The sequence below is a fragment of the Drosophila gunungcola genome (genome assembly GCF_025200985.1).
Source record: "Drosophila gunungcola strain Sukarami chromosome 2R unlocalized genomic scaffold, Dgunungcola_SK_2 000004F, whole genome shotgun sequence".
NCBI lineage: Eukaryota > Metazoa > Arthropoda > Insecta > Diptera > Drosophilidae > Drosophila > Drosophila gunungcola.
This window is the reverse complement of record NW_026453167.1, coordinates 2,350,546-2,363,193: the sequence shown is the minus strand read 5'-3', so window position 1 is coordinate 2,363,193 and position 12,648 is coordinate 2,350,546. Positions and strand designations below refer to the sequence as shown.

Sequence of the window (12,648 nt, the reverse complement as noted above, 5' to 3'; positions counted from 1 at the left end):
CTTTTTTCGTGCTCGCTTCGTGCTCGCTTTTGTTTTTCAGAGGAGCGTTTTTTTTTTCATATGGCTGGCACTGTATGCGTTACAATGTGTCCTCGTAATTTATTCCTGTTGAGTGCCATGTGCGAATTATTGTCAGCGATTTGTTGCAAATTTAAGGTATTAAAAAGGCTTCGACGGGCAGGCAGAGGCAACTGTCAAGGAGCGGCACTAAGTGAAAGATAAATGGCAGATCCCTGATGGAGTTTGTTTTTTTCTTGTCTCTATATAAAGTATATACCTATATAGGTAGGTAGTGATGAATGTTCAGTTGCGGATTGTTAGCATTTCGATTCAATTACGGAGAGAATCTGAGCCAGGTAAATGGTAAATGTGAAAATAACAAGCCACCACACCTAATGCATAATTTATTTGCCTTGTACATTTGGGACGCAGCATAAATCAGGGCCAAAAACAGCAGCAGCCAAAACCTAAAAGAGGGCTGTACCAAACAGAACAACAAAAATTATATTCTATATAAAAATCCGGGCTAACAGAGCTGTAAAACCCATTAACAATTACGCGCTGCGTTTCGGTCTTGTTTCGGACTTCAGCCGCTCTTGTTGTCAACTTTTCTCTGGGCTCTGGGGGAAAAAGGGAAAAAGGGACAAACCTTGGGCCCAGAACGATAACCTAATTAAGTTGGGGGCTCACCTTTTTTTCAGCCCATCCGCTTCCTTCTATTACAAAGTGAAATTAAACAGGCAGCGCAACAATGTCAAAAACGAAATGGAAACGAGGCCACAAGGAATCCATGTTTTTGGCCTTAAATTCTGGGTTCGTTTCTCGTGCTCTTGCTTTGGCTCCTTCGGCATACGCGTTTTTAATTTCCCCACAGTTTATCTGGCTGCCATTCAATGCCATTTCATTTACTTCCGTTTCATTGGAACTGCCCTCCATCGGATGCTGGATCGCCCTTTCGTTTTTCGTCCTTTTTGGCTGTGGCTTGTAATTGCTAATATCCGCTTTTAATTAAGCAACTTCCTTTTCAGCATTGCGGTCCGGCGGACTGTGGCTATCCCTCCTCTCGCTTTGGCTCTGGGGTTTCTTTTCCATTTGTTCAACTGTATGGTATAAACATATATTTATATATTTTTTGGCGCCCTTTTCGACTTACTTTTGGGCTGGAGCATAGCTTGCCTTTTGGGCTTTTGTTGGGTGCGCTTTTGACCCAAAAGTCGTGCATTATTCAGGTCTTAAAGTGACGTAGACGGAGTTGGGCTTTAAAAAGGGGATACCATTCGAGAGCCTCAATTAGTCGACATCGGCATTCATGGCGTTTTGTAATTTCGAGGCACTTTTATCTAAATAACTGCATTCAATGGTGCATGCAGCAGCGGCCAGAAACAACAGGGCCAACAACGAATACCAGCTGGCCAATGGTCAATTCTCCGTTGGTCGTTGGCAATAAAGTTTCACGGAGCATATCAATTGCTTGCCCTGCGGCTGCTCGTGCTGCTCATACCCTTTGCTCCCCCTATTTTCCACCGTTTTCCATAGCCCTCGAAAAACGTATGCAGGGGGAAAATGTGTAAAACGAGCCAAAACAGCAACAGAAACAATGGCTATCTGCAAACAGCAACTGGCCAGCTTGATTGGGGTCAATTCAGCATTGCAACAACATTGGTAGCAACATCCTCGATTTCTCGTTCGATTTTTGCCGTCTGACATTGTGTGGTTGTTTTATGCCCTTTTTTATTGCGCTGCTCCTGTCTGCCGGGGCCAGCTTTTCGCATTGGTTGTCTCGGCGTTTTGTTGTTCAATAATCAACACCCAAAGCTTGGGCCAGGCTGCAGCTGTTGGGAAAAACTGAAACAGCTAAAATAGCAGCAGGAAAAAAAATGGTGGGGAGGGTTTTAGGGGGGAAATGGAAGGAAAAACACGGCACAGCGGTGAATTCGTGTATTTGTGGTTTAAAAAATGGCAAGGCAATGAAGGGGTAACCCCCACATTGACAGGTGAAAATTGCCGCAAAAACAGCCATGAAAAAATAGGATGTACACTGTACACATATATGAGCAGAGGTGCCAAGCAAACAGCTCATCTCTGGTTTCACTAACCAAAACTGCCCAAGTTGCTCAAATAAATGTTGAATGCGAGCCAGTGCATTAATTAAACTTTGACCCCCCGGACAACACCTGTTCTGCACTAACAACTCACCTTTTGAGCCCACATTGTTGGCACTTGAGCGCCAGAAAGTAGGCTCAATCGTATTTTCAATTCCGTTTTAATGGCCATGGAGCTAGTGGAGCTTTGGTTTCGTTTCGTTTTGTTTCGTTTCCATACACTGGAGTCTAGTGCAACAACTAATCGGCTTAGTTGCTGTTGGCCAACTGCATTCGAAATTGCAGGAGGATTGCCCACTTTTCGGCCAACTGTTGTTTTGGGCCAAGTCTTTCAAGCTGTTTTGGCCTTTTATTTTTTTTTTGTGGGGGGGGGGGAGGGGGGGTTCTAGATTGAATTTTGATGTGTCTAGATTATGTTGGAGCTTAGATTTGGCCGTTTTAAATTGCACACCAGTTGCGTTGATTGGCTCACACGCTTTTCCATGACTTCACTTTGCTTTTTGCCACCCTTTTCTGCAAAGGTTGTAAAGCTGAGGAAACTGCAAGCTGATACGGCTGTGCACTCGAGGAAATCAATGAAGGGGCTACCTGTTGCCGAACTGGCAGCTACCATGGCAATTACTCAGGTTTACGATTCATTAAATCTTTATGTCGCCGACACACATAATGGATTAAAAACGAGCGCTGATGAATGCGAATGAGGCGAGATGCTGCAGCATTTTGTTACACAATTTCTGGCTGCCACACCTGTTACGGCTTTTATATATCCTCCTTTCTTGGCCTGGCCCTTTTTTTTGTTTTGTTTTCTCCGGTTAAATGGAGTGCAACTAATGGCCACTTTTATGCGAGTGCCGGCTTAAAGACAACGACTTAGCCTGTGTATCCTGTGGCTTTCTTTTTGCAGGACTCCCTTTTACGCAGAGGCAATAGAATTGCAAATGCGAACTGCAAAGCGGTCAAATATTTGCCAATTTTTGAATGGTCGATGTCAACTGCAGCATTTGGCGCAATTCTCGCATAAATTTTGCAGGCTCCTCTGCCTTTTTTTTTTGGATTCACTATGCAAATGTGTGTGGTGGGGGTGTGTGTTTTCCCAACCCCGCACTGCGTGTAAATGAAATGTAAGCAGAGTCGCATATTTCATGACACGCTGCATAAAATACAATCGTATTTCGTACTATAGTTAACGAACACAGGCTCCCGGAATCGCCTTCTGTGTGAATATGCAAATGTGTGGGGGTGTGGCGGAGTGGGGGCGGAAATGGCCTGCTAACTGAACTTTACGACCATGTTCCTATCTTATTCCTTGGCGCTCTTGTTCAGTAATCTCTCCTGCCAAGGAAACTTTGTCCATTTTGTGTTAGTTTTGCATTCAGGGAGACAACTTTTGTGGTCGCACAGCAATGTTATTTAGCTTGTTGCCATTATTTGATTGTCCTGGTAGCTGGTAGCCAACCTTAAACTCGGTTGTTTAGTGTAATTTCATTTCATTTGGCCTACTCCCAGCAGAACTAGTTTGGCAGCAATTAAGTTTTCGGGACACGGACACATGTTGCTGGTTTAGGAAGGAGAAGGGTGGCCTATCCATTCATCCCCATATAGTATGCCCAACATTATTACTTTTATCGTGCGACATTGTCAGAAAAAAACCTGCTTTGTGTACAAATTTCCTATTTATGTGGGGTCACCTCTTCGTTCTGTTCAATCGATGGATTGAGCCGATAAAACCCTCGCTAAACGTAAAAACCTTTGCACACACACACACACACCCACACATCTCCCTGAATATATATAAAATGAAACATTTTTCGGTTTTTGTGCACAGACAAAATGCGTTGTTAAACATGTTTTGGGTCAATATCATAAGCCATGATAGTTATAAGCCACAAAATGTTAGACAAACACTTAAGCAGACACTGAAAGATGATAGTGGATTGCTGTTTTGTGGGGGATGGCGAGGGGCTGGGATCAAGGGAATCAGCACAAAATCCATTCAATGCCATAATAGACACAGAAAATGTTCCACCTTTCCATTTTCAGGGTGGCTGCTTGGTTGGGTGTGCGTAAAAATGGAAACCACAGAAATTGCATTTTTCGTCTCGACACTTTTGTGGGCTACGGCTGCCCGAAAAACTCAGACAACGACAACCCAAGCCATGCCGATGTGTGTGTGTGCTTATTTTGTCATTTACGTGTATCCCTTTTAATGCGACCCCAAAAATTAGTTTTTATTGTCACACACAAGGACGTCAGGCAGCTGTGTGGACTTCAGTTATTAAGCTTTTGTCTTCATTTTATACGTTTTACAATCTCTGTGTCGTTGATGGCACTCGGGAACGGGAATGGGAATGAGGATGGGAATGAGATCCTCGTCCTTCCAATTGATTGTGTGTGTGCGCATTTTGTGGCCGCCTCTAAATGTGTTAAATAATTTCGTTTCGGCTTTGTGTGGGTTCATGTTCATGGCTTATGATTCCGATGCCGATGCCGATGCCTATTCGATTTCCATCGGAATGAACGAGGCTTGTTCTCGAAATGTAATTGCCTACTAAGTGGATGTACTGTAGACGGGGCCGATGGTCAATACCATCGATTGTTTCCAGCTCCAAGTGGGCACTGAAAATGTGGCTGCAACTCTTAATTGCAACAGAGTACCAGTCACACACACACACACACACAGGCAGTCATGTGCAAATTGTGATTGTTTCTGGTTCTCTGGCTCTCGATTTAGCCAAAAGCAGACCAAGCAGAACAGCCACGATAAGCTCTCACCGAATTTTAAAGTTCCCCTGGACTTTAATGCCCCTAGTATGGACCACAACATAGAAACACTCTGGCCCGTTAATAAAGTTCAATTTTGGTTACAGCCGAACCAAAAAAAAACAAGAAAAATGCAAATGACATTGGCCTTGGGCGCGAGTAGCGCGTAGCTCGTAGAAGAAGAAAGTAGCGACTTGAAGTGAGTTAAATTTATTTATTATCATTGTCAGCGTCATCATTTGGGGCAAAGTGTCATTTAGGCCGGGCCAAGGCGGCAACATGCCGCAAAATGACAAAACGAAGCGTGAAGCGAAGCAGGCGGCAACAACATGGCAACAATTTGCCTCTGCCGCTCAAATAACATCAAGTTCAAAGCTAATGGCTGGGGCAGAGTATCTGCGGAATGGGAATTGGAACACTGACAAAAAAAAGGAAAAGTAAAAATAAATAACTGGCTACTGATTTGCAAATTTCATATTTAATCGAAATGATATACAATCCATATAGTATGGTTTAATATTAGACAACTTAAAATAATGTGGAAAATATAGATTAATGTCGTTCAAATTTAAACTATATATTTCAGATAATTAAATCTACTCCAAAACTAGTCGAAATAAATATTTAATATTAAAATAACTTAAAAAGTACTTAAAATAAAGTAAAATCATAATGTGAAAGATTGGAGTAATTTTCCTATTATTAAATATGCATTAATATTATGTTTAACATGGTTTAAAAAAAAAATTTAAAATTCTGTTTTGAAATATTCAAATAAAATATTGAAAAAAACAATTTATCATTTTCTTGTTTCAAAAAACCAAAGAGAAAGAAAGTCAAATCAAAAAGTATTTAAATTTAGAACACAATTCTTGGACTTACAAAGTTTTTTTTACAGTGAATGGATATGGGATTGGGTTTTTGGGAGTGAAGGAGCCACGGACCTCGTAATCGAACCAAGGCAGACGGTGGAAAAGAATAAGGAAGACCGAAATTATAACGAAAGCGAATGCATGTGGCAAGTGGAAAGTGGCGAAAATGTTTGTATAGTCGGGACGGGGCGCAAGAAAGCAGCCAGCCAAAGGAAAAGGAGGGTTGGAAATAATGTACGCATTAATTCCTCATTTAAATTCAGCGGCGCGTACAACGCATTAGTTGCCCTGCTCATCCCCCCGCACACCTACTTCCTATACTTGCCACACCACCATACTATACTATACTTTACTATACTATAGCACTTTTCCTGCTAGCACACTTTTCCGGGGGAGACCGCTATGCTTTTCTTTCTTTCTTTCTCGAGAGCCCTTCTTCGATTGCCCTAAAAGCTGAAAATCCGTTCGGGCGGAAGATCACTTTCGCCATTTGCCCTTCGCTCTGGGCTCCTTTCAAGCAGAACTACTTGTGTGCGAGAAGTTGCTTGCCGAAATTAGCATAATGCCTGGAATTATGCAATGCTCTTGCTCGGAGTTGCTTAAGTGCACTTTCCCAGCCCGAAAACAAACAAACAGAGTAGCTGACAAACAACTGCAGCGGGTTTTCAGCGGGGCAGGTCAAGTAAATCAACGCATTACACTTTGTAATGTGGCCGAATGAGCTAAAGCAGATTGGAGATTGGCGATGGAGTTTGGATGTAAGTGCAAATGCAGTGATAATGCCAATAATTCAATTATCCTGCTGCGTCTGTCACCTCTTGGCCCTCAGCTCTCAGCCACCAAACACCCTTAACTCCGTGTCTGGCTTATTGTTATTGCCAAATCGAGTGACTAGTGACTGGCTGATATTGTTGCTGCCTCTGGTGCTGCTCTTACAACTCCAGACTCCACAGATTGCAGCCACTTCCCCGCCCTCGTATTAAGAAGTCACTTAGCTGACAGCCAGATAACAAGGAGCAGCATCGCCTCGCTTTCAGCAGCTTCTTGAAGGGAGGCGGGGGATTCACTCAAAGCTGCACAGCAGGACGTAAATTGAAAACAATAGTTGCAATCCAAACGACACACGAAACGTATCAATCTGTGTGTAATCTCCCGGCATGTGTGTTCCTTATATAGACATAAATATGGTGTGTGAGGTATGGCATGTTGCGTGTCTTGCGAAATATATTTAGTCGACAATGAGTGAGAAATACATTGGATATATTGCACCTACAATAATTTCACTAATTTGTGGAGTACTTCAAGGTGATGCATAAGCGAGACATAATTTGGTATTTGAATACAGCCTCTTGGCGCCCGAGCAGGGATCTTAAGCTTGCCTCTGTTTGTAAATATTCGAATTTCAATCATACATGTTATGATTCGCTTGGAATGTGTTTTCCCTTAATGAGAGAAATAGCACCTGCATAATGTATGTTAAAAAAAGATTAACTGACTTCTAGATTTATAAGATTTTTTCAATCTTTTACAAGCTTTTATAACTAGTTTTTGAAAACCCGAATGATTTCTGTGGCCCCCAAATTGCAACATTTTCTTAAATCTAAGGGCTAGGATTATCTTTTAGGTTTTAATTTCTTACAATTGAAGTTCAACCTTACACTTTTAAGGTAATTTTGTTTGTTTCGTCTACTCTGACATTAATTGAAAACATTTTTGTAGGAAGTAGAGAAAGAGCATCTGCCTGTCTACTTTTTCTGCTTAAAGCCAATGCTCCTCTCAAATGGGACAGTGCCTTCTTAAAGTGCTTTCTGCGTTTCCAGTTCGGGCCGCATTAATTGTCGGCATAATTTCATTACGTTTCGTTCATTAAAACTTTCAAAATGGAGGCAGTCGACAACAAGACACAAATGGGAAATGGGGAAAATGTTCGGCAAACATTTCCCTTAAGGGGGGAAGACTTAAGGCTCTCTCTGGAATTATGGCTCATTAAATGACATAATGCAGGCGGTGGCGGTGGCGGAGGAGAAGCCAAAATTGTATTTGTGTAGCGTAATTTTTTTGGCAGCGATGGCAGATGCTCCTTGAAGCTGAGTTCTGAATCCTGAGTCCTTGGCGCTGAATAGTCGGCTTTTTGTAACCGCAGGGCGATTGCCGCCCGCTGGCGTCTGCTAATGTCTTTCTAATACACAGTCTCGCACTGAGGCGATGCTCTCACACTCCTAGTGAAATCGCAGCGGGACATCCAGGACATCGAGGACATTCAGGACTTGTAGCAGACATGTGCCGTATAATAGTCTCGGCTTGATTTTTCTCAGCTTCCTGCTTCTTGAGGCTTCTTGCGTGTGTGTGTGCTCCTTAACTGCCGTTGCGTCTTTTTCAATTACACACATAATTAAATATGTTCCGCCCACAAAGGCGCTCGGAGTGGGCGTGGCATCCCGCGGGGATAGCAGTGTATGCGTGCCTGCCAGCCAGACAAATACTCCAAATCTCTCCCAATTGTGCGTTATTTTCCCCCCACTGCCATATCGCATTTGTGGACTTTAATAAACATGCTGGATAATTAAATTTAATCGCATGCTTTTATTTTACATTAGCATGTGTGGGCACACACACGCACACACACTTTCATCGCAGGGGATGAAAATGACAGACTCTATTTGCCGTGGCCAAATTCAATTTGCCACCAAAGTCCTGGATCGCTTTTGGTTTTGGTCCTTGGGCAAACAATTCATTTCATCCGGTTTGGCTCAAAATTGTATTTGCTCGAGTCCCACACAACGAGAGTTCTGAGAGTTCGGGTCCTCTATTTCTCTTGAAAACTCAAATGCTCTAGACTATGCAAACAATTTGTGGTTAGATAATTGCAAAAATTTAAGAATTTCTGTATTTTTTTTCATCTGTTTTGGCTTCAAGTTCCATTGTGGTGCTTGCTCATTCTATAATTTGTTTAGCTCAGGCGGGGAATATCTGCAGAATCTCGCAACTGTCTGGGTAATCTGTGAGCCAATAAATTTATGCCGAAATATGTCTATTTTCTTCTTTTCCGGCTTGTCAAAATCTTGGTTCCACTTTGCCGGGGGATATAAATACAATTTGCAGGTTTTAATAACCACAGCTGTCACCACATCGCCTAAGTGCAGCGCATAAACCAGCTCAGAGTTAAAACACAATCCTAGAGAAAGGAATAAAAAAATGGGGAAATGGGAAATGGGGAACCACAATTTAGGATCAGAAACAGAAGCAGGAATAGAAATAGCAAACGAAACATAAGGCAGACGGCAAATAAACGCCACGGAAATAAAGATTTTTATGTGGCCCAAAGTGGAGCAACATAAATTGCTGGCAAAAAGTGCGCAAAAGTGTTTTGTCGTCACCCTCGCACCAGTTTACATGGCGCAAAAAAAACCATCCATACTCCCACACAAATAAATTTCTATTAAACACAAATGAGCAGCGGAGAAAAAAAAAGTTTTCCTAAGAAAAGTAGAAAAGTTTTATCCCCCCACACACACACACACACATGCATCCTTAGTGACAGAAAAATTTTGTTGTTTTTATTCTTACTTTCCTTCTTGGCAAACTTTGTGCCAACAATAATTATGTTGATTACAACAAAGAGGCAACTTTTGCCCTCTTCAATCTGCTGCTAAGTGTTCTTGTTGCCGTTGTTAAGGGCTTAAGTAGGGAAACCCGTCAATATTCATAATTATGCACATACATACACGTTGTTGACGGGAATTATGGCTATTATTCAACTTAGTTGCCAAATTATTTCCCTCTAGTTTGCTTATTTTCGTTTAATCTATGCCTACTTTTCGGGTATTGAATTATTAACAAACGAATCTGTACACTGATAAAATAAAATATGAACTATTTTAAATCTAATGTTCTCCACAGTTAGTCAAATATTTTATTTTTTAACCCCCATTGTATTAAATATTATGATTTAAAAATTATAGTTCAATATTCAGGTATTTATTTTTCCTATTCCATTTTTTTTTCAGTGTATGTTAAGAGTCTGCTCTGCATTTCAAATTGATAGTTAGCAATTAGATTTTGCACTTATCAACAATAATTCGCAACCCATGTTCACCCGCCGCAAAGCTGGCAATATCTGAAAGCGGTTTTCAAATTAATTTAACTCCCAACATTTAGTTGTTAGCCGAAAGTCTAATATCAGCCATCCTGGCAATACTGTGTTGCCATGCTAATTATGCTAATTACCGAGCGTGAGATAACGCATCATAATTAGTGCGATAATTGTGTTTTAACATGGCTAAAAGTGCGCCACATTGTTTTTTGGAGAGTGTGCAACTAGGGAAACGAGTCTGTCTGTATTGCTGACTTTGCTCTTTTTATAAATTGGCCAGGACCTGAACTGCACACCCGCTGGCCATCAATCAGGTGGAAGTACATGGCCAAGGATGGGATGTGAGTTTGCCGGCAGCAATTTGAAAGTCGCGTCTAATCTTTGGCCTGTTGGCTCACGTGATTTGTTTGCAGCATCGCCAGGAGCAGCGAAGGCAGAGCATCGCATAAATCAAAACGCCATTTTTGATAGTACCTACCTGGCACCCCCCAAAAAACAATATATCAAATTGCTTTTGCATTGCGCGCATGTTACATTTTATTTAGATTTTTGCTCGAAGATTGCACCGCTACATTCTGTGACTGGTACTGGTTATACAAGAAAAGCGGATGGAAAATGCAGCAGCAGCAGCAGCAGCACCAGCATCAGCCGCCCATTAATCATGTGTGAAAAGTCTAAGCTATGGATGCTAGACCCTCGCAGCCATTATCCCGATTCATAAACCATTATAGTTTTCCCTGTTTCCAAGGGGAAAAAAGGGTTGTGTGAAATTTATGTGTTGCAATTATTTTCTTGAAATAACACTTAAAGTGATTTACGCGGCATAGGGCATGTGTGTGAGATCCGGAGAAATGGTCATTCCTTTTGAACCTTTCGGCTGCTTATTCCGGCTCATTGGCCTTCGGCGCTTTGCATGGCCATTCTAATCAAATTGGAATGCCAATGCCCCGAAAAAGGACTCTATATACAAATGACTGGGCAAATTGCCGTTCATGTGTTCAATTTGTGGGTGAGACTTTAGGACTTGCCCTTACTACCAAACGAAAAGCGTATATTGAATGCGTTGCATCAAAGGGGCGTGGCAATTGGCCGGAGGCTTGTTTGCCGTGTGCACTCCGCTCTGGCAACGAGCTGAGATCAAAGGCAGCCCCCTTTCATGTGCACTTAATTGTCGCCTCCATTAAGTCCCGAAAAGTATGCAACTGTGGCCATAAATTCAAAGAGCTAAATTATTACCTGTAATTGCGCCAGGCATAAAGCATAAAACATAATTTGAAATTTATGTTTATGTTTCTGGCCGCGGGCATCCCTAAATTATCGGCTTAATGTGCCCGAAAATGCCCGTCGCAAATTGAATTGGGCTGAAGCAGCCAGAGCTAGCCATCTACCATTAACCTCCTGCCCTAATGGAGCCCGAATTTCATGAACTTTCGCTTCTTTTCTTTTTCCCGTTTTCGCCACAGACCTGCTACGAACTGGATGGGTATTTGCGGGATGAGCCCAAGCTGCAGAAGATGCACAGCAATCTGGACAACGCCTGGGACATATTCTCCACGCCGGCCCGCCTGCTCGAGGAGCTGAAGATCAAGGAGCAGCACCTGGACACGATCTCGACGACCTCCTCGGTCTCGTCCAACTGCTCGGGCATCTCGTGGGACAGCAATGGCTCCCACGGGTTGAGTTGCTCGGTTTTGGTGAAGCAGGAGCGGATTGACGAGGAGGACGACGAGGTGGGCTGCGAGGACAAGTTGAGTGTCTTGCTGGCGGCCCCGCCATCGGCCATTTCACCCAATCCCAGCATCGGCAGTGCGGGCAACATGACGCCCACAAGCAGCAGCAGCAGCAGCAACATCAGCAGCAACACCAGCAATAGCAGCAGCAGCAACAGCAGCAGCAGCAACAGCAGCAGCATCATTGCCAGTCCGCTGAGCAGCCTGGGCAGTGGCAGCACCATCACAGTGAGTGCCAGGAACAGTTCGGCGCCGGGCATTAAGGTGCGAGTGGTCCAGGCCAAAGGTCACCAGGGCAGCAGTGCGAGATTGCATTTGGGTCACGTCCAGGACTTTGTGTTGCCCACTCTCACGCCGCCCTCTTCTCCAGAATCCAGCCTGCGCAGCCACAACTACGCCCAGCAACTGGAGGCCAACGACCTGGCCGCCCTGATACAGCAGCAACAGCAACAGCAACAGCAGCAGCAGCAGCAACAGCAGCAGCAGCGACAGACGAGCAACAACACACCCGCAACAGCAATCCTGCGATTCACCAGCCAGAGCAATCCCACAATGACGCAACTGCAGCAGCAGCAACAGCAGTTGGCCGTCCAGCATTTGAGCATATCGCCGCAGGCCCTTGGCAGCAATTCGCCCAAGAGCAACAGCAACAGCAGCAACAGCAGCAGCAGCAGTAGCAGCAGCAGCAGTAGCAGCAGTAGCAGCATCAGCAGCATCAGCAGCAGCAACAGCAGCAGCAGCAGCATCAGCAGTAGCAACAGCAACGCCAGCGATCAGCCCACTCACAGCAACATTCCGCGCAGCACCATCGTTCGACTGACAACGGCCAATGGCAAACCTGGAGCAGCGGGAATCAGTCTGGCCCGTGTGATTCAGATGCAGAACAATGGCAATGCCAATGTGGCCGCCGTGCTCAATGCAGCAGCCAACAACAGCAGCAACAGCAGCAGCAACAGCAACAGCAATAGCAACAACACCAGCAGCAACAGCAACACCAGCAACACAGCGACACCGCAGCAACAGGTGCTGTCGCAACGGGCTGAGAAGTCATCGAACGGTGAGTTTGGCCAGCACTTGACCCAATTTGGGAC

The 12,648-nt window shown here is 43.8% G+C and overlaps 1 protein-coding gene across 1 annotated transcript in view; it reads left to right on the top strand.

Moving 5' to 3' along the window:
• Nucleotides 1–12,648, top strand: part of LOC128254245 (Krueppel-like factor luna) — a 118,123-nt gene that overhangs the window by 96,957 nt on the left and 8,518 nt on the right. The window contains exon 3 of the mRNA XM_052983155.1: nucleotides 11,291–12,614. Coding sequence (XP_052839115.1) covers nucleotides 11,291–12,614 — 1,324 coding nt within the window. The remainder of the gene's footprint in view (nucleotides 1–11,290; nucleotides 12,615–12,648) is intronic.